This window comes from Calidris pugnax, unplaced genomic scaffold (genome assembly GCF_001431845.1).
Source record: "Calidris pugnax isolate Ruff unplaced genomic scaffold, ASM143184v1 scaffold38, whole genome shotgun sequence".
Classification (NCBI taxonomy): Eukaryota; Metazoa; Chordata; class Aves; order Charadriiformes; family Scolopacidae; genus Calidris; species Calidris pugnax.
Window position 1 is genome coordinate 8050935 of NW_015090995.1, and position 26016 is coordinate 8076950.

The 26016-nt window shown below is 42.6% G+C and overlaps 1 protein-coding gene across 1 annotated transcript in view; it reads right to left on the minus strand.

Moving 5' to 3' along the window:
* The window catches only part of NRK (Nik related kinase), a 100387-nt gene that overhangs the window by 33827 nt on the left and 40544 nt on the right, over nucleotides 1–26016 (minus strand). The window contains exons 6-18 of the mRNA XM_014955170.1: nucleotides 24673–24803; nucleotides 21259–21313; nucleotides 18956–19034; nucleotides 18112–18287; nucleotides 16270–16342; nucleotides 15662–15857; nucleotides 14629–14793; nucleotides 13707–13868; nucleotides 10051–10203; nucleotides 6119–6250; nucleotides 5259–5326; nucleotides 3531–3646; nucleotides 359–456 (exon numbers count right to left, since the gene is read on the minus strand). Coding sequence (XP_014810656.1) covers nucleotides 359–456; nucleotides 3531–3646; nucleotides 5259–5326; nucleotides 6119–6250; nucleotides 10051–10203; nucleotides 13707–13868; nucleotides 14629–14793; nucleotides 15662–15857; nucleotides 16270–16342; nucleotides 18112–18287; nucleotides 18956–19034; nucleotides 21259–21313; nucleotides 24673–24803 — 1604 coding nt within the window. The remainder of the gene's footprint in view (nucleotides 1–358; nucleotides 457–3530; nucleotides 3647–5258; nucleotides 5327–6118; nucleotides 6251–10050; nucleotides 10204–13706; nucleotides 13869–14628; nucleotides 14794–15661; nucleotides 15858–16269; nucleotides 16343–18111; nucleotides 18288–18955; nucleotides 19035–21258; nucleotides 21314–24672; nucleotides 24804–26016) is intronic.

The following is a 26016-nucleotide window of genomic DNA, read 5'->3' on the forward strand; positions in this document are numbered from 1 at the left end:
GGCCTCCCATGTTACTGGCATCAGCCTAAACACAGTTCCTTCTTCAAACCCCTGGGTTGCATGACAAGTGATCAATGACTTCTTGAAATATTAAAGACACATCTTCCTTTCTAAAGGTTTATGATCAGGCAGGTTCAGGAAAACTGAACTCTCAGATGATGACCTGAGCTGGACACAAGTCAGACCTGGACCAAAAGCTGATGAGACACATTAGTGCAGCAGTAAGCCCGAGCCAGCCCCACACAGCCTCTCAGACTCGTTAACCAGCAAACTCAAGCACCAGCAGAGAAGCTGTCTGCACACCCTCAGTGAAAACTGTGAACAAATCACAAGTATCAGTGGATTTAAAAGAACCTACTGCAACCTGGCCTGGCTGAGAAACTTTTTCAGACTTCTTATGCAGCTGGAAGTGGTTCTGGGACAAAGCGTTCTCTGCCTTGGCTGGCCCTGGATTCCCTGGGAAGGAAAAAAGAAAAAAAAGTTTGTTTTTTTAAATGCATGTGCAGAGACCAGGAAGACAAGCACATAAAATTACACCCAAAGCAGATTCCAGCTTCTGCTGAAAAATGTCTTTTTTCTCTTTGTTGCAAAGGGAAATCTTTCTGGTTTTTTTTCAATGTCTCTGGATACCACAACGTTATGTATTTAAATCAATACTGTGCCATTTAATGCTGCAAGAGTAAGCCAAGCAGACCAAACCTCAGCAACACACTCCCACTGCGCACCAGCAACAGCTCCATGGACTGGAAAGGAGCTTGCAAGAGAAAAAGGTGAGGGCATGGTAATCCATTCCTCTGGTCCTCTTCTTGAGGGGAGACAGCTCACCATATCAGCAGCTGCTGGTCACATTCCAGCACTGAAGGTGCCACCCAGCTATATTCCTGTGACTGCAGAGAGGGGTCAGGGAGAAGGTACAAGAGCCTGAGCTCCCAATGCACACTCTCATGAGCAGATGTGGTGCCAAGATTTGGCCTTCATAAAACTGCTGCACAAAACCAGTCTAAAGGCCCTGAATTCTCTTAAACCTAACTAGGTTGGAGGCAAACAGCTGCACTAAACTCCACTCATGAGGATGGGGTCAAGCTAAAAGCAGAAGATTCACCGCTTCCCATGGCAGCACAGGGAGAACCATTTTTCAGTCCCTGCTTCCTTTGGGGCACATGGAGAGTCACTTCTCAACTCCCACTTCCACTCTGTACCATGGGGAAATAGGTAATAACAGCCCTCATTTCTGCAGAGAGAACTGGCCCCCACCACGGGCCATCTCAGCATCAGGTGGGACCTCATGACACTGCCCAAGGGCAGCAGGGAAGCCGTGGCACTGTGCTTCCCTCCCAGGTGGTCTGGGGACCTTCACTTCCCACCACGCTTGTACGGCTATTGAATACCCCAGCAAACAAGACCAGAGGAGATGGAATCCATCTGCATGTGCTGAGGCCATGTTAGGAGGGATGCTGGCAAGTCAATAAGTGCATCTTCCCTTTCAATACCCCTGCTGCTCACAAATCTACCTGGGAAGAGTAAAGGCAGCCCTGGAGAGATGCGGTCTTCTGCACGCAATTCCCGATACAAGTGAAGATAGGGAAAGCAAGTGTGGCCTCACCTTGCCACAGGGACACACTAGCCAACTCAACGTGTACATCATTCAGCAATTTCTCCCATGGCTATCCCACTGCCACCAATGGGACTCCTTGCAAGTTAATGGGGCAGGGGGGTGTGGAGAATTCAAGCTCGCACAAATTACGATTTGTATTTGATTATTTAGACAGTTTTATCACAATGGCTTCATGTATTCATGCATTTTGCAAAGCTTTTACAACACAGAATTCCTTATTGGTCAATGAGTACCTAAGCAACTCAGCAGAAGTATTAGCTTTAAAGTATTTATAGCCCTTTCCTGCCCAATTCATTATCCCTGTGGGCTTGGGAAAGCAACAAACTCTTTCTGGAACACCATATGCCAGAACTAGCTGCAATTTAATGATGCTTACGAACCCAAGGAGACAGTTTAAACCACAAGGGAGGTTTTCTATTCTTTCCATCGCTGGTGAGGTTTTCATTTCCCCATGCCAAAATAGCACAGGAGTTACACATCACACAGACATTGCAAAGTTGAGCTGGGCTGTTGCACGTTGTTCAACTATGCTGTTATTCAAACAAAAAAATGACATAAGAGCAAAAAGAAACAAACCCCAAGCAGTTTAAAGCGTGCTTTGGATTTCTCTTGAAGCAAAGCTTCCTATTCTGTGGAGTTAGTGAAAGCAAAACTGGCTTGATTGTGGAAGTGTAGTAAAAAAGCAATTTGTTCGTCATTTACCAAGGGCTTGCAAATTAACACTGTGAGCCTCAGTTTAAAAATAAATGACCTCAGCAGCTCACTCGTGTGGTTTCAGAACATTTTTAGCATCCACCCTGCTTCAGATCGGGCACAATTCTCCATCTCCCCCACCTTTAGTAGTCAACCTGGACGCAAAGCGTTGTAACACACCACTGCTTTGCAAGGAGCTACACAAGAAATTGCCCTACAGTTGACCCACAGAAAACGCCCTCAGGAATTACAATAGAGGAACAAAGCTGCCTACTTCTGCTCCGTGTCCTCATCTGCCAGAATCTCAGGTCATGTCTCAGGAACCAGAGTCTGTACTGCAAAAAATCTGCACAATCACGAGCAAGCCCACTTAGTTCCTACACTGCTACCAGTGATACCAAGATAGCTGATAAAGTTGAACTTTGTTTAAATTGGGTGAGGCTCTCTCTACCTTTTAACTTCTTCTTTTTTTTCTTTTTTTTTTTTTTATATTTTCTTCACTTCTGCTACATTTCTGCAAATCAAAGAATATCAGAGGATTGTTTCATAAAGTGCTGTACAGGGAGTCTTATCCTTCGGTCAGCCAGTAGAGCGCAGAAATATTAGTGTACAGCAACTGCTCATCTGTATCGTCTTATCAGTGGGCAATGCAAAAAAGCGGCATATGGTTACACAGAAAATGCCAATGGGTGAACATTAGTATTGAATTATATCTGTATGTCTGTAAAGTTGGTCTGCTGAATTTCAATGGTGTCAGTAAATGCAACAGAACATTTCTTTTCAACTCTTAATTGAGCCAATTCAAATTTTCTACAAGGAAATATGTTCACAGTCACTTTTTGACTCAAAAGAGGAAGTGTTTATATTTTAGGAACATGGAACCAAAAAATCCAGAGGGCTTTCAAAAGGATATCACCAGACAACATCATTAAAAAAAAAAAAAAAAAAAACCAGATTTGAAACGAATTGAGCCAATTCAAATTTTCTACAAGGAAATATGTTCACAGTCACTTTTTGACTCAAAAGAGGAAGTGTTTATATTTTAGGAACATGGAACCAAAAAATCCAGAGGGCTTTCAAAAGGATATCACCAGACAACATCATTAAAAAAAAAAAAAAAAAATCCCATTTGCAACACAGGACTTGACTCCCTTCAGAAGCCCATTTCATGTGACAGGAATTTTGCACATTTTGACTGATGAATCTTTGACTTAGGAATCACCTGAGGTTGACCAGCTGCTCTGATGAGATCCCATCTCCCACTGCTTGCTGCCAGGAGCACTGCTGCTGCTGTTTAGCTTCAGACCCTGTCCCCCAGGGGATGACTGATGAGTGCTACTAAACAGAAAGACAAAAAGCAGATCAGACTATCTCGCACGCAGGAACGCAGACTGGAACAGACCTCCTAGGCCACCGAATGGAGTTCCCTGCTGTTAACATATGATACAATACTCCTGCTAAACTCAAAGTTTATATTCATTGCTGCTCCAAGCAGGGCCACTCAGTAGTGAGAGAAGATGATGGAGGGGATGGTTTCCTCTGGGCAGCAATTTTTGGAGATTACAGAGATTCCTAAGTCATTACAACATATCCCACTATATGTACTTCTGCTTTGGCCTCCTCAAATCCGTGTCACTCCTGATTCCAAAAGCTCATGGCTTTTACAGATAATGAAACCTGCTGGAGTACCCTCCTATAAGATACATCATCACCCACTTATCAATTGAGAAAGGAATGCATTGGACAGTAAAACAAGCCACCAAGCTTGTGAATTCAAACAGCAGCTGACCCAGAAACCCAAGGCTCAGAAGCCACTCACTTGTAACGCTGGGGCTTACTTACCTGTTTCTTTTCTACTTTGCTTCCTATCATTCCTAAGTAGAGAGCATTTAGGGCTTGACTTCATCTGAAAGTCATTTCAGATTATATTCCTGACTCAACTCTGGCTCATCAGAAGTGCTGCACATTATTTTGTTATGTCTGCTAAATCTGCTTCCTTTTCAAATCTCTCCAACCCTTGTGTCTCACAGCATTAGGTTCCCTCATTAGACATCCAGTGGGGCTACCCTTTACGGCCAAGCTCTCTGCATCCTTAGTCTTTTCTCCTGGGGTATGAAAAAAGTACACTGGCCTTAAGGGAGTGCCAAAATAGTCACGATACACCTACAGCCAGCATATTTGTCTGTTCAAGCTACCATAGGCACAAGCTTCACAAGCTATCATTGTAAGTGCCCCACCGGGAGTTGGGGCCAGACCCCCACTTGCCAAAGTATTGAGGCACCTCTGAAACCAACTGTGCCAGCATGATGTAGAACATCTGCAAGAGCATCCAGGCAGCCCTGACCAGCACCACTCCCACCCACCATCATCAGTGTGACAGGCTGGGACCTCAAGTAACCCACCCCTTCAGCAGCCACCTACTCTAACGTGAAGGAGAAGTAAAGCATCACCGAATCACAAGAAGTTAAAAAACTGCATAACATGCTGCCCATTAACTGGGAAACGGACACACAACTTGCATGCAACCCACTCGGGCATGCCAAAGAGGCTGAACCATGTGAAGCAACTCATCGCAGGAATTACTACAGATGGAACAGCCCTTATAAATTAAAAAGTACTGCTTTCCAGCAGAAAACAGAACTACCTTGCATGAAAAGGAGGAGGAAGTCTACAAGAGGTTTATTTCTCTTTAAATCAGTTCGGTCAATCAATAAACTGAAGCTGGCTCAGGCACTTCCTTCAGGTTTAAGATCAGGAAGTTTGGTTAGTTATTTATGTGGACAAACTGACTCAAAAGACAAAATAATTGTAACTGCTGTTATATGAGGTATGAATCCATGTCAGTTTTGGTGATATTGTGGTTATGTCTCTGATTTTAATTCATTTGCTGTAGTTTTCTTATTGACAGTAAATCAGCATTAGTATAAGCATGAAACGTCTACAAGCTTACCTTGAAAGGCATCTCTGATGGCCAGGCTGATCCCTGCTGTAAAATTTAGAGGTTGTCCTTTCTGGAACCTTAAAGATTTAATAAAATGTTTTAAGTTTGCTACTGATATTTTAGACTCATTTAATAAACCTAATGCTTACCCTGTACCAACGCAAAAATGAGACTAACCAACATAAATGAATAATGCCTCAGTGGGACCTGTGGAGAGATCCTCCATGATATCAACACTGGAAGCTGCAAGTTAGTCACAGGTGCTCCCCATTTGCTCCAAGCTGGTGCAATCTCTCAGGGTGCAAGTGATTCACACCTTTCCTTGGAGTCAGCATTATTCTTGGTCAATATTTAAAGCAGACAGGGAAACGCATCTGCAGTCACTTAATGCAGCCTTCCCTAGGCAGTGGATTACTTTATGTTGCTACCAAGGGGCTGGAGGAAGAGAGACAACCCCAAACACAAAGTAATAAAATGAATACGTGCACACATGCACACACACATCCCTGCACAAATATTCTTGTACTTGTTACTAGAAATTCTCTTGAAAAGAGAAACTAACAAGCTTTTCTACAGCAAGCCAGATTTTTCACAGAAAGGGCAGCTACAAATACTTGGTCTAACAAAAGAAGAGTATCTGTATTCAGAGATCGCAGATATTATATACATTATATACATTTACATAAACTCAGTACGCCGACCTTCTTATAAATTTGTATCTTCTTTCTAGATTACTGAGACACAGTTAATGTACAAGCAATGAGATTTGCACTGAATTTCCTGAAGTCCAGAGGACGGATACAACACAGGGGAACTGAGCGGCGTGCTATTAACCACTAAAAGGGTCAAACACCCCATGTCTCACATACCTTTGGGGGTTGTTCTTCGTTTTGACTCACGCTCCAGAACACATCATCCTGCACAGGGCTGAGTGGTGCCGTCACCATATCTGACAGTGAACTGCTGTGGTACACATCCTTGCTGGCCCGGAAATTTTCACACTTCAAACAAATGAAATACATGTTGAATTGTATTTCCCTGTCTATGTAACAGGTTCCAATCCCAATAGGTATCAATGGTTCTGTTTGTGAGATCAAATTTTTAGTAAACATACACGGTGTGTCGTGTTTGGATAGAGACCTGCTCATCTTGTCCACTGTGAAGTTATTAATTTCCAGCATGTTAGGCACAATTATTTCAAGGTGAAGGGTACAATAAAAAGAAATAGTAAAAACATCTATGCTGTACATATATCTCCCCTTCTGAAATCTACAGAGAAGCTAATAGGTCATAGGCAATGCACAGCCAACTACTTAACTGGATGATGCAAAAATTACTATTGAGTATACTTCATTCATTTCACAATTTAAAATTTCACGGTTTAGGTGGTATAATCACTGGGGGAATCCACCTGCCCTAAATTAGATGTTGACTTCCAAACTAGTCTTTGCAAGCCCACCATCCGTCCTTCCCATGTTGGGAGGGAGCCCGTGCCCAGCACCACAGAGGTACCTCCCAGCAGAGGTGTGTTTTCTCTAACGCACGGCAAGACCAGCAGCCCCACCACTTGCAGGCCTAGGAAAGAGGCTGGCAATTTTTGTCTGAATCATAGTTCAAATTTTTTTGTCCCAATTGAGTTTCTGCAATTCAGATCAGAGACAGCTGCAGTTCAGTTTCCCCAAAGAATGACTCAGACAAATATTTTATTGATTTATAAGCCAAGTCTATAAAATTCTCCAATTCCCCAGTCTTAAAAAATAAAATACAGTAAAAGAGAACTGCGTGCAGCTTTTCAATAATATAATATGATTATGAACTCCCTAGAACTCTACAAAACTAATTATTTCATGGGAACAATGTTCAACATCACTTAAATATTGATAGGTAGTAATTCTAAAACTAGTTAAAGACACCAAACATCCACTCAAACTTCCCATCACAACCCCCCAGACCAGCATGGCAGTCAACTGTCAAAAACCAATCCTGAGAAGTTCACCTAGTTAAATATTCAGGTGCTTTTTCTCCCTTTTTGGGACAATATGTTCTGTTGACTCCCTTTACAGAAAACAGCTTTTTCAGCAGTTATAACATTTCATAATCCATGTCCTTTCATTTTGTCAAAATTACTTTTTTGCCCAACATGATTGTCACTAATAATAGTTTTTAGTTAACTAGAAATATTTCAACAGCAAAGTGTTCCCCTGAAAGGATTCATCGTGTGTATAGAAATAGGTTTTATAGCAAGTGTATTATTATCAGAATATAGGAAGATTTTTTTTTTCCTTGCCACTTTTTCAACAAGATACTTAAATTTCATCCTAAATTCCACCTTTTGAGTCCTGCAGACTACCAGAAAACTATTTGTGCTTAACAGCACGGATAAGCTTTGCTGAATCATGGTATAAGTGACCGGGTGAATCCAAACTCTGCAGATGGTACCCACATACCTTCTTTGGGCAGAGAGAGACCAGTACACCCGTTCCATGTAAAGCCAAGAAGTCACTCCTACTTTTAGAGTGGTTCCTGTAGGACATGCAAGACTTTGCAATTCCGCAGGAAACCAAGAATGTCTCAGATAAGCCCCAAAATCACAGTGCTTAATGTTCCCTGTAAGTTTTACAGATAAAATAATTGTGGGGAGGGGGGGGAGTGGAGAAGGAAGGATGGAAATTATAAAATAAAACCCCTTACAATGATGCTAAAGTACTGAGACTTGGGCCTTAAAATGTTTTTATTGTAAGTAATAGTGAAAGAACAGCAGCTCCTCTCATGCACAGAAAGCACTGGTAGACATAGTGTTACCTGCTATATGTCTTCAAACCCTACAGGCACACCTAAGGGAGCTAAGGACGGGACCCTTTGCTCCCTGAGATTATAACGTAAGGTGATATAGTATAAATGACTGATTACTAGAGATAGTTTAGAAAGATTTAGGAGGAAGAAGTCTTAAAAAGACAGGCTGCACTGCTTTTTGGAGGATGCCCAAGTTACTAATTTGAACTGAATCTACATATAGAGAGTAGACAAGTGCAACTGCTGTTACAAAACAGAATAAGGAAAAGGATTTTCTTAATCTTCTGAGCAGATCTGCTCTAGGATACTGGGTCAATCCATGACCTCATGCACAGATAGTTCTTCTAATATTGTTAGCTTTCTTGTTCTGTTTCAGCCACATTGCTCCAGACAATAGAGGAGATCTAGCTAGCAAAACCCCAGAATCAATTAAAAAATGGAGTTTATTTCAGATGTGAGCTAAATTCTTCCTCCACCAGCCAAGCAGCAGGAGGTGCTGAGCAGAGAAACAGACTCAGTGACTTTGTCCAAGAAGTCTCTGTGAAATTCTGCAGGTAGTCCAGAATGGTTCATCCCACACCACCACCACCACTGTCTCAGATCTGCTACTGTGCTGCAGCAAACACAAAACAGGTACAAAACAGGTGGAAATGGTACACTCTGATCTGGTAGTATCTCACATTTCCCTTACCAGACAGACAGCATACAAAACACCTAGAAATCATGCTCCCTGCTCCTCCAGGGCTGTGTTAAGATTTCCAGTGAAATAATTTTGAGAGAGATTTGGGCAACAAGGATGTGCCACAACATCTCGCAGAATATGATCGTTTAAAATGAGAAGTCATTTTTATTGGAACAGAGCAGTGATGACAGATGATCCCTCTCTGACAAACCTGGCTGGAAGTTCTTCAGCAGAGACATCTGTGATGAATTCAGCTTGTATTTTAACTCTGCAGTTCTCTTTTATTTTAAATCAACAAGGCACCCACGTATCGAACTTCACAAGTATATTGCTGTGAGTCGTTTAATCTCCAGGTGACTAACTGGCCCATCACTCATATTGCCTTCACGCTTCATACAGCTAATGCAGGCAGCATAGCCAAGCACACTGCTATTAGTATCAACAGCTGCTGCCGACCAGCAAAAGGAAACACAACCCTTCTGAGGATTTATAAATTACCCATCGAAGTTCATCTGGTCTCCATGCTAACACAGCAGGTAAGAGCACAGGTTGGCTTCTCCCTGTCCACATGGTCTCTATCAGCCAGAGCACTGACTTGTGAGTGGGTAACTCCCAGCAGGGAGTGAAATCACACCTTAACAACTGTATATCACTTGCTGCTATTATCCTTAAGTAACACCATCACTTTAAACAGCATAATTTTTTTATAGTGTATAGCTTCCATCAAGGAACACGAAAGAGGTTGGTAAATACAGCTTCATCCCTCGCCACTCCCCTGCAGCAGCTGGGAGAGGTACTACCAAACAGAGAGACATCCACGGGGTGCAAAGGAATGAAGGGGCTTGTCCTACGTGATGTAGCCAGCCTAGATCATAGCTTCTTTCCTCCCAGGAGTGGCATTTTAACATGGCAGGACTATCCTCTGCACAGACACTGTGCTCCTGCAGAATCCCAAATGCGCTGCAATAAACTATGGACTCTCCCACTCCAGTTGTTGCAGGGCTCAAATATTCACCCCCAAGGAAGCTGCCAGCCTCTACCCCAGGCTAAGGTACAAAAGTCCTTCTTGTAGACCTCGCACCAGCTCTCTGGTGATTTGATTCTACAAGCCAGGCCATCTGTGTCACCTAACACTGATCTGCAGTGCCTAAGCACAGTGCCACATAGAACATCGCAGCATGTGGTGGCACTAAAAAGCATCTGAGCCAGTTTGCACAAGCCTCAGTCATTTGAGGCAGGAGCGAAGCAAATCATGTTTCTGATGTGCTGCTCTGCTTAGGAACCACCCGTGTATCGTCCTCCCCACGCGGGGCAGCAGCACTGTACCTGTACCAACACGGCTCTCTGCGGCGCGGGGGTGCAAGGGCTGGAACTGCTGCCAGACCCCATCCTGGCGTGTGGCGCGGCGTCGTGCCCCAGCACTGCTGGCCACTGCAGGGAAGGCTGGATGCTGTCACTTAACTTTTTTCGGTCCTCGGCCTGAGAAGGAGGAAAGCAGAAGCAGGTTGCACATGAGCCTCAGGCTTTGCAGCCTGGATGTTCTCCAACAGCAGCCCAGGTAACATTGACTCTGACGGACCTCCCCACCGTGCCATGGATGTCCTCTCCCTGGCACAATATGAACCATTATTGCCTCTCCATTTGCAACCCTTCCTTTTCCATCAAGTTTCCAAACTGCAGCAAGGAAAAGGGCCCAAGTTGCCATCTGCTGTATTCTAGGCCATCCCATTTGCTGCAGGCTGGGATTTTAGCTGGGAGGAATCATCTGTCTGTATTTACTTATTTCTGACAACATGCAGCCTGTTTTGCTGTGCATTTATTACCCCCTTCTACAACCCTGACATTACTGCATGTCACTTTCTACTTTAAAACACTTTTAACACTCTATCTTTTGGTATGTTACTTGTGCTATGCAAAAGACTGATGAACATGATCTAGAAGGAATACTGTTTCCTGAGAGTATTGCTTGTTACAAAAATCTTTATCCTATTGTTTTGACCCCACTACTCTTTCCAGTTTCATTCAACATGACTAATTCCCATTATCTAGTGTAAATCTTTAGCATATCCTCTGATTCAGCAGCCTAGAAACAGCTCTACACAGTAAACTAGAGACTAATGCCAGAAAAACACCCAGTTATCTGTATCTGGGTGGGCATTCTTAATGGTATCTCTCACTATATCTGGATGTTTCTGTCTATGTCAGGAAGCTAAGCATATTCTTAACACAATCTAGGAAACTGCTGAGGGGATGGAAAATGATTCCACTTAGTCTCACGGATCTCAAATGAGGGCAAAAAAGAACACAAAAATTAAAAAACAACCCTCAGAAAAAAACCTTATTAAAACAAGCAACCACAGCCAAATACCACAAAATCCTAGCTCCAGTGAACTCAATTGTTATACTGTTCTTGAGGCCAGATTTTCATTATTGCAACTCCTAATAATGAAAGGCAAATTTTACCATAAGGAAGAAAGAAAATGTAAAATTTAGGGTGGTTTCCCTACATTAGATATGATAATTTACCTACCACCCCTGTGCCTAAAGGCTGCTTGCGTGCAATCATTATGATTCAGATGAAAACTCATGCAGCCAACACCTTGGGCTCCCAGAACCAACACCAGCCCATCTCCAGGCACTGAACTAGTGCACCATCGAGCCTGAGCTATGAGTCCTGACCTCTCAGCTCACTAGCTCCAGCGCTGGTGGGAACAGATGGATGGAAGAGTGAGCTCCCATTTTGACGCACCAGGGGAAACCCACCCTGACCCAACGGTGATAGGAGGAATGCAATGGCAAAGACAAAGAACTCCCAAGAATGGACTCTGAGACCCCAAACATTAAACTTAAGGCTTTGGAGGGCTTTAGGGTTTTTTGTATGTTTATTTGTTTTTAATACCTCAGTGCAACAATGATTCTGGAGAGCTTCTGTATATCAATTATTGGTCCTGCAAATGCCACTGAGCCCCAAAGAGTATGCAAACTCACTCTTGAGTAGGCTATCTCTATCCCCATGTAGATCTCTCCCAGAGAAACTGGCATCTCTTTAGCTAATAAACTGGGAAAGATCAGTATCAACAACAACAAACAGTGTCACTGAGTTATCATTGTTAAAAACAGTCAAAACTATAAAGCATTTTTAGATTTTTGCGAACAATTATGAATGCTGACATAATTACTAAGTCTCAAACTTCAACCAAAAAATGCAACTCTGTACGACTAGTTATGATTTTAGTGGAAGGATCCATGACTTCCAAGAAGTTCTGAGATTAAATAAGTAATATTGTGAAATAATTTGTCCTTAAAACTAAAGTATATTATGGCAGTCATAATGACAGGAGCCTCACACTGTGAGCCTAAAAGGCAGGCAGCGCTTTGACTGCAATTAGTGATATTTTATTTCACCACTAAATTAAAAGTTAACAGTGGCTGCACACTAAATTGCATAATACATTTCATTCTCCTACGAAGGGGTCATTTACAAAACAGACACCAAAACCGGAGATGAGTATTTAAGCTGACATTTTGCAGTTCTTTTGACTTCTATCTACAACGAAGTAGAAAAGAAAGTTAAATTAACTCAACTGAGTTGCATTTTCTCCCCACCCACCAAAAGCCTAGCAAAGGCAAAGCACTTCTGTTGACTTGATGTTGCGTATTTAGCAAACACAGCTTACTTCTCTGTCCACACCCAATTTACTCTCCAGATGGAATAAGACCCAGCCCTCCACCATCAAAAAAATACAGATTTCAAAAGGAGTTCATTCAAATTTCGGAAATTATTTGTTTAATCAGTCAACACAATAAAGCCTTTGGAGCTAGGGCATTTGTTTTTTCAACCGTTGAGTTGTACTTCAAACAGAATTATTCTGTTGTTTTCACAAATTGCTATTCTAACAAGGAGCTTAAAAGCTTTTTTTTTCCTGATTTCATATTGCTGCTTAGCTGTTTGCATACTCTATTCAGTTATTAAACTTCCTCATTTCAACAACCCTAGCATTTTCATTTAATTGTTTAACAATATAGAAAATTTCAGCTAAGGGAACCAGTTGCAGCATGCAACTGAAGAGGTGACAAGGAGGGCACTTGCTTAAAGATGGCATCAATATGTTAGGAAGCAGAGTTCTGCATTCCTCTTACATACATATGCATGAGCGCTCCTCATGTCCTTGCTTGGGTATTTTGGGAAGAAGCTTTGCCACGAATGCAGAGACCATCACATCTACTATTCTACTTAGACACAGCCATCCAAGGAGCCCCTGTTTGCTGCTGAGACTCCTGACATAAACCCAGACTTTAGTAACACAACAAATCACACCAGCTGTAGAACTGGGCTCACAGGCTGGGATTATATCAGAAAGAAAAATAACTGTGCTAGGAATAATGAGTTAACATGTATAAAATGGACCTGTAGCTACCTGTTAACAGTAAGCAGAACAAACTGGTGGGCAGAAATACCTCCAGAGTTAGCAAAAGAGTGAAATGGACAACCTTAATCAAGGACTGTATGTGGCTACCCCTGACCCATCAAATCTTATCTACCTAAAATTCTGGGAGACAAAGAGCAACAAAAGGCATTGCCGCCTGACACAGGGGCACAGAGATCTATGCTTGGGAGGCATGATGCCATTCTCTGCCTGGATCAATTTTGTGACCCCTAAAATCAGGCTAAGACATCTATTAAACCTGACTTTGCTCTTTGGAAGACAAGGGAATGACAACTGGTTGACCAGCAGGACCTCGTTTCCACACTGACCAGTCAAACCTTTCTCTGAACTCAAGTAGAAGTGACACAGCAACATTTCCTTTCCCTTATCCTCCACATTAATGGAAACCAAAGGCTTTACTGTAGCATAAGTGCATAGTAAGACACACGTCAAGCTCCAGATTTAGATTTAAAGATCATTCTGTTCTCTGCTTCAGCATTACCATGGCATCATAAACTGCAAAGCACCAAAATACTACATTGGCCAAGATGGTACCTCTTTGCTTGTGCTGCCCGATGGAGGAAGCACTGCTGAATTTGAACTCTTGGAAGGCTCCTTCTTCTTCTGCTTGTGGTCATGCTGGAGAGACAGCAGCTGTGTCTGATCTTTAGGGAGAGTTCGATGCATCTTCCTGTTGTGCTGTACATCTTCCACCTTCTGAAAGCAAAGAGTGATGAACCTCAGAGAGAACAATGCCTTGGAGGATGACCAAGTTGACTGCTGGAAATACTGGCTTTTCAAAGAACAAAGCGAGCACAACTCCAGCAGGGCTGACAGAAGAGCCACAAGCCCAAGCAATAGGAAGCATAAAGTGACCCCAAACACTCTGCCTTTGGCTTTTGAGACAGCACGTCAGAAAATCATATTTTTTCTTTTTACTTTTCCTAAAACCAGAGGGCTTTAATCAAACACTCCATGCTTCTGTTTGATTACAAATCAGTTTGCTGCTGAAACAGAAGAACATTGTGGCCAAGGTGCCAGACTTGACAATGAGACTTCAGCATTAAAACTAACCTCTGTTCCACTTTTATTTGTGAAAAAGAAGCGGTCGTGGCTACAACTCGAACAGAAACTGGAGACTGGAGATTTAAGCCTAGGTTGAGCTGATGCTGGAAGCTTTCAGAGTAAAGATATTTTAAATCAGATTGAAGTGACTGAAGACCATTTCAGCACGGAGAAACGGCAGGGACAGAAGAGGGAGAGGCAGTGTCATTGCTGTAGATAAGGAGGATGACTCAGTAACACGTAAGTTAACTCGAAAGAAGGCTGAATCTGAGAACAAGAGGCAGTAAATGTGTTAAAAAAGTCCCTCTCTGGTCTGTGACTCAGAGGATGGGAACACCCTTAGGGAACTGAGAAAGATATCAGCTACAAGAACAGGGAGCTGCAAATTGCTGTCAGCGAACACTTTCCATACCTGCTTCTTTTCTGATTTCCTCTGTCCATCTACTATGAACCGCTCATCTTCCACAGCCCTTTTGTCTTCTTTACACCTCTCCTCTATCCTCTGAACGGCCTTAGCCTCTGGCCACCTTTGCTCACTTTCCTGCTGCCTCCGCAGCTCCTGCTCTCGCCTCTGATGCTGGAAGAGAACCAGAAAATAACATTGCTTGTTTTACCTTACTTTTGTACCCACCAATTATTTATGCCAGTGTTCATTAATCACAAGGCCCATTCCCTGCCATGCAGTCACTAACAGGGGTACCCAACACACTGCGCAGCAGAAGTCGACAGCCACAAGCTGCCACCACAAGAACTGCCAAACCTGAAGTGAAACCTTTGCCCTTTTAGCAGCCGAGGGCAGATTTGCCAATCATTTAAGCAGGCACACGAGATCTCTGTGGTGGCTGGTAGCTAATTTAATGACAAATGTCTTCCCGTCATTTTGAGAAGGAAGGGTTTTCCCAGAGTCCCCCCAGTTCTGCTGGAGCAGCACTATGCTTCACAGATGCCAGCTCGGGAGCATTTGCACAATCACAGTGCTTGAATTTCCATCAGATAGACGTGAGAAGAGGCATGTTGGTGATTGAGCAATGCCTCCAACACCAACGTGTGTCAGACAGCTGAAAAGGCAGCAGCTATCTTGTACCATCTTAAACAGAAGCAGGGTCAGGACTCTGGATCAGACAGACAGACTCCAAATTGGGCAATGCACACCAGAAAGAAATCAGAATCTCTCATCCCATCTGCCTGGGCTTCCACCACCAAACAAACTCAAGCAAAATGCCCTTCTGCTCCCAAGGCTCAGGGCAGGTTGTCAGCAGGGAAAGGACAGAGCCCATTTAAAAACACGGTGTTCAAAAGTGACGCAGTTCTCTGAGGGCTAAAGGCTCCAATCCAGGTTGTGCTGACAATTTAACACAGCCTTCTGGCCTTTCAAAACCTACTCTCTACGGGCACATCTTTTATCTGTGATGAGACATGGAACAACAAAACAAGCCAGTCCCTACATCTTCCAGCCTCCTCCTCTGCTCCTTCTGCTGGTCGATCCGTTTCTGCCGCTCTGTCAGCAGCTGCTTCTTGTATTTCTCCTGGTCCTTCAGCTGCTGCTGCTGGCGGTGAGGGTCAGAACGGTTTTTGTTCTCCTGCTGCAGCCTCAGAAATTCACGACGGAGAGTTGACTCCCCCGGGAGATTAACTATGGAGCTGAAACAAAGGGCAGGTTTCTACATGACTAAACATAACATTAAAGAGAGAATACAAGGTGCATTGGGAATTGCTTGTTGTCCTGTGTTAGCAAATTAAGATGTTCCAATAAATCTCCAGCACGTTGACTGTGCACCTGCACTTACTGCGCTACAAAACAGCCTGAAGCTGATTATTGGGTCCTTCACTTGAGAGTTTCCTCCCTTTTTCAGGAGAATTAAGAAGCAGCTATTGCAGGCATCTTATACCCAGCAGTTACATTTGATAGCTACAAAACAGTTAAAGCTACCAGAGGGGATGCAGGAGATAAGGGATTCAGAGCAAGTTAAGAAAGCCATTCTGGCTGAGGAGGGCTGCCTTCAATGAGAACAGCTTGGGCAGTCAAATCTTCTATTCCAGTAATAAAATTAACCTTGGTTCTCCTTCATCTTCATTCAGCTCATCATCTTCCTCCTCACTTCCACTGTAATCATAGTCCGTTTCTTCTAAAAAAGAGAACAATAAACAGTTTCTTGTGGTGGATACCGTTATTTAGGATGCAATCTTGAACTTTGTTTCTGAGCACTCAACTTGAACTACATGTAGCTCAGCAGGAATTTAAAAGCCACAGGCTGCACTGGGAGGCTGAGGGGAGGTAAGATATCCACATACATAATTCAAAATCTAGTTCAGATCGTGTTTCAGGGCAGCCCCTTTACACACTCCCACCTTTTCCCTTGACTGACTGTATTGGTTTTGCAAAACTAACCTATTTCCATAATTTGAAATAAATTAGGCTAAATCCACAGAGAAATCCAACCCCCATAACACCACCAGCATAGCGATTCTGCAGAAAGAAATTTAGATAGAACGTAAAAGACTCGTACTGCCCTTCTCTGCTATCTACCTGTTGCATAGCTAAGCTGAGGCCTTCAGCAAATCCAGGTTTTCTTTTGTATTAAAGTGAATAATTAAAAAAGAAACAGGTGTAATAAATTAATGCTAGTTTTAGCACAGCAGTTCAGAAGAAGCTGACCCACACTTTAAAAGTTCTCTTCAAGACTAATATGAAGGCAGCTTTTAAAGTATAATTTCAAACTGGTCCTACTCTGCATTGCTGGCTATATGGCATGTTAAAGACGGACTTAATTTTTTTTGAAGTGTCAATTTTGAAGTGTATAGTCGGGCAATTTCACACGGTTCTCCCTTTCAGGGGAGCTTTGATTAAAAATAGCATTTTTCAGGCCAAAAATACAACTATCTATCAAGAAGTGACTGTTATCATTGCATTCCCCCCCCCCAGCAAAGGACATTTGTGAGAAACTCTAATTCACTAGGTTTCCATTCGAATGTGCTTCGACATTCATAGCTGAAAGAGGTGGCAGAATTTGAAACTACTATCGGAGTCAATAAATCTACATTGCAACAGCAATTTCATTTTAGGCACATATATTCCTGTTGTCAAATCAATACTTGGAGTTCGTAAGTCATTTTCCAACTGCATAATGCCTTCCGAGTTTGCCCTCACAGTCACTGATCTTCACAGTACTAATATAAAATATACAGAAGAGGAAAAGGGGAGAGAGGGAAGGGAAGAATTGGTGGTCAACAGGTTACAGCTCACTCTCCACTTTGCACAGCCCTTAGTCTGCTGTGCACAGGCATTTACACAAGTGTCATCCCCTCTCCAGCACTGCTTCTTCCAGGTTTTGCTCTGAAGAGCAAGGCTAGCATTTGGAATAAACTCAGATTCTCTCTTCTTCTTCAGTCACCCTGTGAAGCAGGTGATTCATTATACCCATTTGTGCTTTGCTGGAGCGTGGAGGCCTTCTTGAGGTCTCTTTTGTGCACTTCACTGCAAAAACCACTTTTGCCTCCAAAGAAATCACAAGCTAAAATTATATGGAGATGTAAAAGGTAAATTTAACGGATCAGGAACAGATGAACTAAGAGACGAGGAAATGCTTGTTGAGCACTACTTAGATACTCAAGAAGTAGGGACCGAGACTACTTGGACTCCTTCCTCATGCTGCATTAGGGTTACTCTCAGAGAATCAGGGTCAGCCAGGCTCCAAAGACTTTAGCACATAAAGACCATTAAGGACCTGAGCTTTGACAAAGGGATCTCCAAAATGGCCCCACCACTATCAAGGACAACGCTTCCTTACAGTTCCTGGTTCTAGTATTTCAGTTGCATCTGCATTGTACTCTGCTGCCAAAAGTGGAAGAGGATCTACTCTCTGAAGTGCCTCTTATTTTGTTTTAGACACGTTACCCTTCTCTCCTTTTTTCTTCCTGGTCCTGTCCAAGTGGTCTTTCAGCATGATGCGCACTTGCCGTTCGTTCTGCATGTCTCGGATGAAAGAATGCTTAAGCAAGGTTTCAGTGGATGGACGATGCAAATAATTTTTTACAAGGCAGCTTTCAACAAAGTTGAGGAATTTTTTTGACCTGAAAAATATAGAAAAAGTGGAAAAAAACAATAATTCTTTTTAACCTGTGCACCAAACACTACCCCTGAGTGATGGAAAGCACTAATTTTGCAAGGTTTCCTTTTGCACTGGAACTCAATATGAGTTTTGCCACCAATGTACATCCTGAGACCAGCACAGAGCTGAGGGCAAGTGATGGGGAACTCCACCCCAACCACTCTCCCAGTGGAGTTACCCTGAATTTACATCTGGATCAACAAAACCACAATCTGGCCAACGCAACTGTTTCAAAAATGCCCCTATCCTTTTGATATGGAAAAGGTTTTCTTCATACACTTCAGTTAATAAAGTCTCTGTAGGCTACAGTGACTGCCATTAGCCCCACAACGTCCATACAGTCTTCTGAAGCAAGCACTGAGCCCAACCAGCCCATCTAAGCCTTGCCTGTACTGCAATTTCAACCACCCATGCCAAACTTTAGCAACTGCAATGACTGCCACAGCTTCGGCAGAATTCAAAGGAAAGGTAAAATACACCTGCACCTGTGGCTTAACCCAGCAGCAGAAACAGCCCAGGAAAGACCTCATAGATCACTCTGGGATTTAACAAGATCATTGTCTCCAGACAATAGAACTCAAATTCCTCCTAAGCCAATACAGCAAAAATAGTTTTTACACATCTCTTTACCATTTTCTGGATTTCAACTTTGGGGGTGGGTTCCGTGGGATGAGGAAGAGCGCTCTCATGGGGTGCATGTCACACAGGGCTGCAAAGGAAACCACAAGCTATTGAAGGGTGGACGTTCCCCCGGCCATGTCCCTCCCTCCCCTGACCATGCTGATCCAGCCAGGCCAGGAGCCTGGTTCTCCCACCAGAGAGGAGCAGCCCTCCACAAACACTCCCACTTGCACCAGCACAGCATCTGTCACAGATCCACACCCATTAGTCAATGAAATTCACAGTACAGCCAAGAAATAAAGTCCCTGAGTACACAGAATCTTCCATGACAATATGCTGTTATTGCCAGTTAAACGAGATTTGAAAGAAAGGCTGCATGGCAGGAACAAGCATGACTTTCTTCACATATTTTTATATATCAGGCTTCAGAAGGACATAAAAAAAGCTCACCTTTCTAATACACCAAAGGGTGCTTTCACATAAATAGAAGTTAAATTTGGGATTGAAATAATTACCTAGTTTATTATGCCTGGCTTATGGTTCAGATAAACGATAAGCTAAATTTTAACCAAACTCTTAGCTACATCGTTCATGGCAAAAGAGAAAATGCAGGATGAAGAAAACCTGGTGCAAAGCTGAGGGCTCATAAACTGCGTCACTGGCACAGAGCGTAAATGCCTGAGCACACATTTCATCTATCCTGTGGTTCAGGAGTGTGAGCACCATTATTACACAATCTGCGACAGATCCTACCCATGCATTCAGACACTGTTTTCTCTCCAGCCCGACGTTCTTCCCTTTAGTGTTACTGTTGTGGAAAGTTGAAGCTACAAAGAACTCTGCAGAAAGTAAATACTGTCACACCTCATCTAACCCAGGCATTTTGTATGGAATTATGAATGCGCCCCATCTGTCACAAAGAAATAGCGAGGGTCAGAGGTCTTCCTTCACAAAACAGCTACTGAATGACAACTGATAGGAACTATATGGAGGCTGATTTCTTATGATATATAAGTACTCAGCAGTGATTCTCTTAACAGGAATGGTTTTACTGCATTACAGGGCTAGTAAAAGTGAGAAGATTATGGTCTGGTAAAGCTTTCACTGTCTCCTAATTTCTCTGCCTGCATCCACTGCCATTATTTCTCGTATCTGGGTTGTTTTTGAATTTTTCTTTGTATTTTCAATAGCACATGATACAGTGGGGATGGGGGGCAGAAGAAGTCTGGTTTCTAGCTATGGGTCCCAGACACTGCTGTACTACAGTAAATAAACCACAATGCAACAGAATATAATCCATAGCATTTCCCTGCCAAAACCAGTGAAAACATCAAACGCAAGTGGCAAGAGGAATTAGCCTGCAAAGCTACAAAGCCTCTTCTCAAAGAAAACTCCCCACGGACTCCTGTCTCAGGACTAAGCTTCAGCCAGGCTGGAGCAGAGTGTCTGAAACTGCTCCTCAACTCCAGCTGGCTCCCGAGCGCTGCTAAAAACCAAGTCTGACGGGAGAACAGCCAAGTGTGTTCTTTAAAAACACAGCCTACGTGTTCTCAGGCTCAGGCCAGAGTATAATTTATGTCATCTCCTGTGCTCTCGGCAGTGACCGGATAACCCACCACATCACATCTGCTTCGTGGGCGCTGGGGCAAAGCAACCGGACCCCCTCGGGAATAAAAATGCACAAGGTCTTTGCATCCACACCGCGGCCACCAGTCGCTGCCCCAGGGCTGAGAGGGGCTAAACTGGAGGAGCGAGGGGGATGGTGGGCAGCCAGGGCAGGCTGTGAAGTGACAGCATTCTGCTGTTGGGTTGAGAATGTGGTCACGGACCAAAGCCATTACGTGAGCAAACACAGTATTCATCCCAAAACCTGTGAGAATCAGGTCAGTCCCAGAGTAAAAATACAACCTTTGGGCCTAGCTTTTCCCACTGCTATAATGGGGTTTTTTTTGTGACCTAAACCCAAAGCCACTCTTGTCAATTTTTTCTGCTGACATGTCAATCACTTCTGCTTAGCTGTACCCACAGGCAGTGCTCAACAAAGCAATGCTAAGAAGAGCTCCAAGAAAAAAAAATTATATTTTTTTTGCTTCCCTAGGAAATGGAGGCAAGAAATCAAAATATAGACGTAAAGGACCTAAAAGGAAGAGGAAAGCAAGAGAGCCCAAATGAGAAAAAGTTATAGATTATTTTTAAAGATACAGCCAGAACCCGAATTTTGTACATCTGTGTATTAGCCAAGCATGAGTTATTTTACCATAGAACATGTTCACAAAGCATAGACACCCCCACCTTTATACCAGATCACTTACGAGGAGCTCCTTCGGCCATTTCAATAGCAGTGATTCCCAGAGACCATAGATCACTCTGCAGGAAAAGAAACATTGCACATTGCGACTTGCAGCATTCAAGCTTTTTATTTGTGTGTTTGTTTTTCTTCTGAGGTTTTGGGCTTTTTTGTTTTTTACAGTTTCTCTAGGTTTCTCCTGGATCTGGTCATTCTAGTTGGAGTGACATACATTCTGCTCCCTCCCATTCCCTACTGAGCTTTCAGGAAATGTGCTAATAGCCAGAAGCTTCCCATTTCCCATGCAACTCTGAACAGCTGATTCATCATTTAAGCAGCCAGCCCCAAAATGCAGACCTTCTGCACTCAAAAAACAAGAGCCAGGATATAGCAGGCACCGTTTAAATATATGTCTTAAATCTTTTAAACTGTTTTCATGAGGCAATGAGACACAGCAGCGTCTCACCCTTCTGCTCCTGGCCAAAAAAATTCTTGGTTTTAATGTTTATTTCAGAGCTGCTGAGCTTCTACACTGATGGAACAGAAATTATAGTCAGCCCTCGGGGTCTGCCTTTTTCTGTCTATGAAGTCTCTAGCCACATGTTTTTGGGCACATGAAAGGAGGGCACAATCACACAGCCTGATTTACGACGCAGTATATGTTCAGCTCTGTTAACTTTTAGTGGAGTTTCCTTTATAAGTTTATCTGGATGCCAAGGGCCAGGTTTTGATCATGGAAGGTAAATCAGAAACACTACCAACGGCTGTTAAAAACTTCACAGGTTTCCACTTGATTAATCATGTGCATTATCTTACTAATTTTTGTGTCTAAATGTAGGCAAATGAGAAGCATGTGACCAAACCAACTTGCAGGGCTTCGCTAAAACTAACTTTTAAAAAGGGAGCTACAGAGGACAAACTTTCAAAGATTAAAAGCAATATACCGTTACATCAATAGCAGCTCCTATCTAGCCTGGCTCTCTAATTAATTTTGGCTTTATAAACAGAGCCGCCTTCTCAGTCCAGCTGCTCTGAACCGCTTTACGCAAGCTGAAAACTAGTTTGCATCATAGTTTATGGAGGGGTTTGACAACAAAACTGGTGGGAATTTAATAGATTCACAATCCAGACTTGTTATTAAGTAAATGACTGAAAATTAGAAAACTCTTCTAGGGGTAGAACTGCAGGTCTCAGGGACAATGGGAGAAATAACCAGGCTACAAAGAAATTTGGTTTGGAGTTTCAAAGTGTGAGAGGCAGGATGGCAGCTGTATTTGTAAAGGACCCCTCACAACAAGACAGACATTGAGGTGGTGGAGCATGTCCAGGTAAGGGCAACAAAGGTGGTGAAGGGACTGGAGAACAAGTCTTACAAGGAGCAGCTGAGGGAGCTGGGGGTGTTCAGCCTGGAGAAAAGAAGGCTGAGGGGAGACCTTATCACTCTCTACAACTACCTGAAAGGAGGTTGTGGTGATGTGGGGATCGGTCTCTGATAGGACAAGAGGAAATGGCCTCAAGTTGCTCCAGGAGAGATTTAGATTAGATATTAGGAAAAATTTTTACACTGAAAGGGTTATGAAGCATTGGAACAGGCTGCCCAGGGAAGGGCAGAATTGCCATCCCTGGAGGTATTTAAGAGACAGGTACATGTAGTGCTTAATTATATGGTTTAGTGATGGGTTTTGTGTATTAGGTTGATGGTTGGACTCGGTGATCTGAAAGGTCCCTTCCAATCTAGATAAATCTATGATTCTTTATATATGCATATATATTTTTACTCATTTTTTGTAATCTCTTATCTTTTTTCTTTTCTTTTTTTTTTTTTTTTTTTTTTTTTTTTTTAAATCAGAGCTGGAACAGCAAGAAGTTACAGAGTGGCTTCCTGCTACTTTGCTCATCATATCAGCTATAAATCTCTGTAGAAAAGACCGGCCCCATGCCACCTTCTGAGTCATAGCATTGTCTGCCTAAGTGCTTCCAAAACCCTCTGCTGATCACTTTTAAACTACCATCAGCAGAATCTAGTTGGAAAGCAGACGTAAATGCACACAGATGAATTGTGATTATTACTGAAGGCAAAGAAACCTCAAGAATTAGGGGTGTATGTTCCTAATGCTTGTATCTTTTGAAAAGTACACATTTGGAAAAGAAAATTGACTAGGGAGAGGGAATGAAGACAAGAGATTAATTTCTTGAGGTTTCAGTAAAAGATTTACATGGCATGAAAAATAAAATAAAATCCAAGAACATTCTTTGGTCGTGACTGACACTCACACAACATGACCTCACTTTGCCAGTGCAGCGTAGAATGTCTCAATACAGGAGAACTGCAGCATCTGAATCAGTAGAAAATGGAATTAATAACAGTTGTTCTAATAAATATTTCTGAGGACACAATTAGAATGAGAGGTTCAAAGTGGCAACACAAGGAACCTGAACGAAGCAAGTAACCAGACGGTCACTCAGAAGGTGGCTGCTCAGAAAGCCATCCCTGGAAAACATCCTGCAGGGCAAGTGTAGACAGACAAATGACAACACTGCTGGGAACAGGCCAGAAGATAAAGAATAAGCTTTATATGTCTCTTTGGAAGAGCATCAGCACATTATGAAAGTTAGGAGGAGAACCCAAAAAGGTGCTTGACAGCTGTTCTTGGGATTCCCAGTACAAAGAAATCATGGACATATTGGAGCGGGTGCAGGGAAGGGCCACAAAGATGTTTAAGAGATTGAAGCTGGGAGGCCCTGGGCTGAGAGAAATTGAACTGTTCAGCTTGGAGAAGGGAAGGCTCAGGGGGATCTCATACAGACGCACAAATTCCTGATTGGAAGGGAGTAAAGAAGACCAAGGCAGACTTCTGAGCAGTTCCCAGTGACAGAACAGAGGCAATGTGTGCTGTTAGGGTCACAAACCGAAATACAAGAAATGCTGTGCCTTCTCATCTCAGCCACTCTGTGAATGACCAGAAATCATTCTGGGATGGGAAACCTCTAGCAGTCACATGACCATAAGTGAGTGAAGTGATACTAATTATTGCAAATCAACTTAGGATTTACAGTTGAGTATAGAGTAAAACAGCTCTATCACAGAAGAGAGCAGTAACTTCTCATATTAATATTACACTACTGCAAGTATTCCTTCTAAGTTTTCCTCTTCCTTTATTTTCTATTCCGATCTGCAATGTCAATAAATCAGTATCTTTTTTTTTTTTTTGCACAGTTCATGAAAGTGTATTTCATCTGTTAACAATTCACAAAAAGATACTCATAAGGAAACTCCACTCTTAAAAATAAGAGACACCAAAATAACTCTATTTGTACAGTTATAATATTATTGCGGTTTAAAAGGAGGTAAGTTTGAACTTTTCAAATGCAGTACTAGAGCAGGATTTCAGCAATAACCTGCACGTTTTGCTACCTTTTGCAGAGTTGGAACACTTACTCTGTAATCATATGTAGAGTCTGGGTTCTCCTCACAAGCAATGACCTCAGGTGCCATCCAATAGGGGGTGCCAATAAATGTGTTTCTTCTCCCAATAGTCCTATCCAGTTGAGCACTTACACCGAAATCCACTGAAAAGCCAGGCAGAGGTAAAGAAATTAATAAAGATTTGTATCCATGTGGCAGAGTATTTGCTTGGTTACTTTCATACTGTTTGGACTACCAAGCCTTTGGGCTACCATGCCTATCAAATCTGAGTTCCTCCAGTACACCTTGTCCAATAGTTGAAATTTAATGGCTTTTTTTTTTTCCTTTTTGACAGAAGAGTCAAATTAACAGCATGCTAAATCTGTCAGGCACATTATAGCAGACACTAATTAATCTAGGAAGACGTTACAGAATAATTTATGCATAATCTAAACACTGCATTGAGTAGGAGTCAAGATCTTTAACTAGTGTCTGACAGGTAAACTTGTACCTATGGACAAGGCAAATCTGGATGTGTCTAACGTGGCCAACTGTGAAAGCTGGAAAGAACTATCATATCACTTCAATTTGAGATGTTTGGAATAACTCCTTCCCTACATTCAAACACTGTATTAGAACAAACTGGACAGTATACTAGTCTATTGTCATCTTAGACTCATTGTAATGAGAGAATCGTGTGCTGCTCTTTGTGCTGAAAGGGGTGTTACATTCATAAGGATTGTATAGCAAAATGGTTTTGTTCAGATATGAAGGGCCCACACAACCAATAATTACATGACTGTATTTTTCTGTGAACAAACCTCTAAGATACACTAATTGGATCCTCTGGGCATAGTACTTGAGTGCTACTCACAGGAAAGATACAATAACAGGGAAAAGAAAGACTCAAAAGGTGCACTTATGTTACCTCATTGCAGATCATCTGCAAACCACAATCATTTGTACTACTATGATTTTATGTGCCTGTTTAGCAAACCTTTTCCAACAATAAAGTGGACCTGACCTTAGGGATCTTCACACGCTCTGCGCTTCTGATGGGAAGTGTGCACACTTACACTGGAGTGGAACTGTACTGAGGACCTCTTGAGCTTCTAGCTTCTTTATTTTGAGACACATGAGCTGAAACTATCTGGAACAGCTCCTTTTTAAAATTATTTTTAATTGTTGTACTTAGCAAATCTGTTATATCTTTATCCAGAGGTTTAGCTTTCTTGTCAACCGTGTGAAGAACAGTGGGACTTGTAATTACACAAGACCGTAAACATGCACAGACCCCACCATCTTGCCAGTTTTAAGAGGGAACAGTTGAAAACTAGTACATATCTTTTGGCGACTACAAGAAAAACCCTGCCTTCA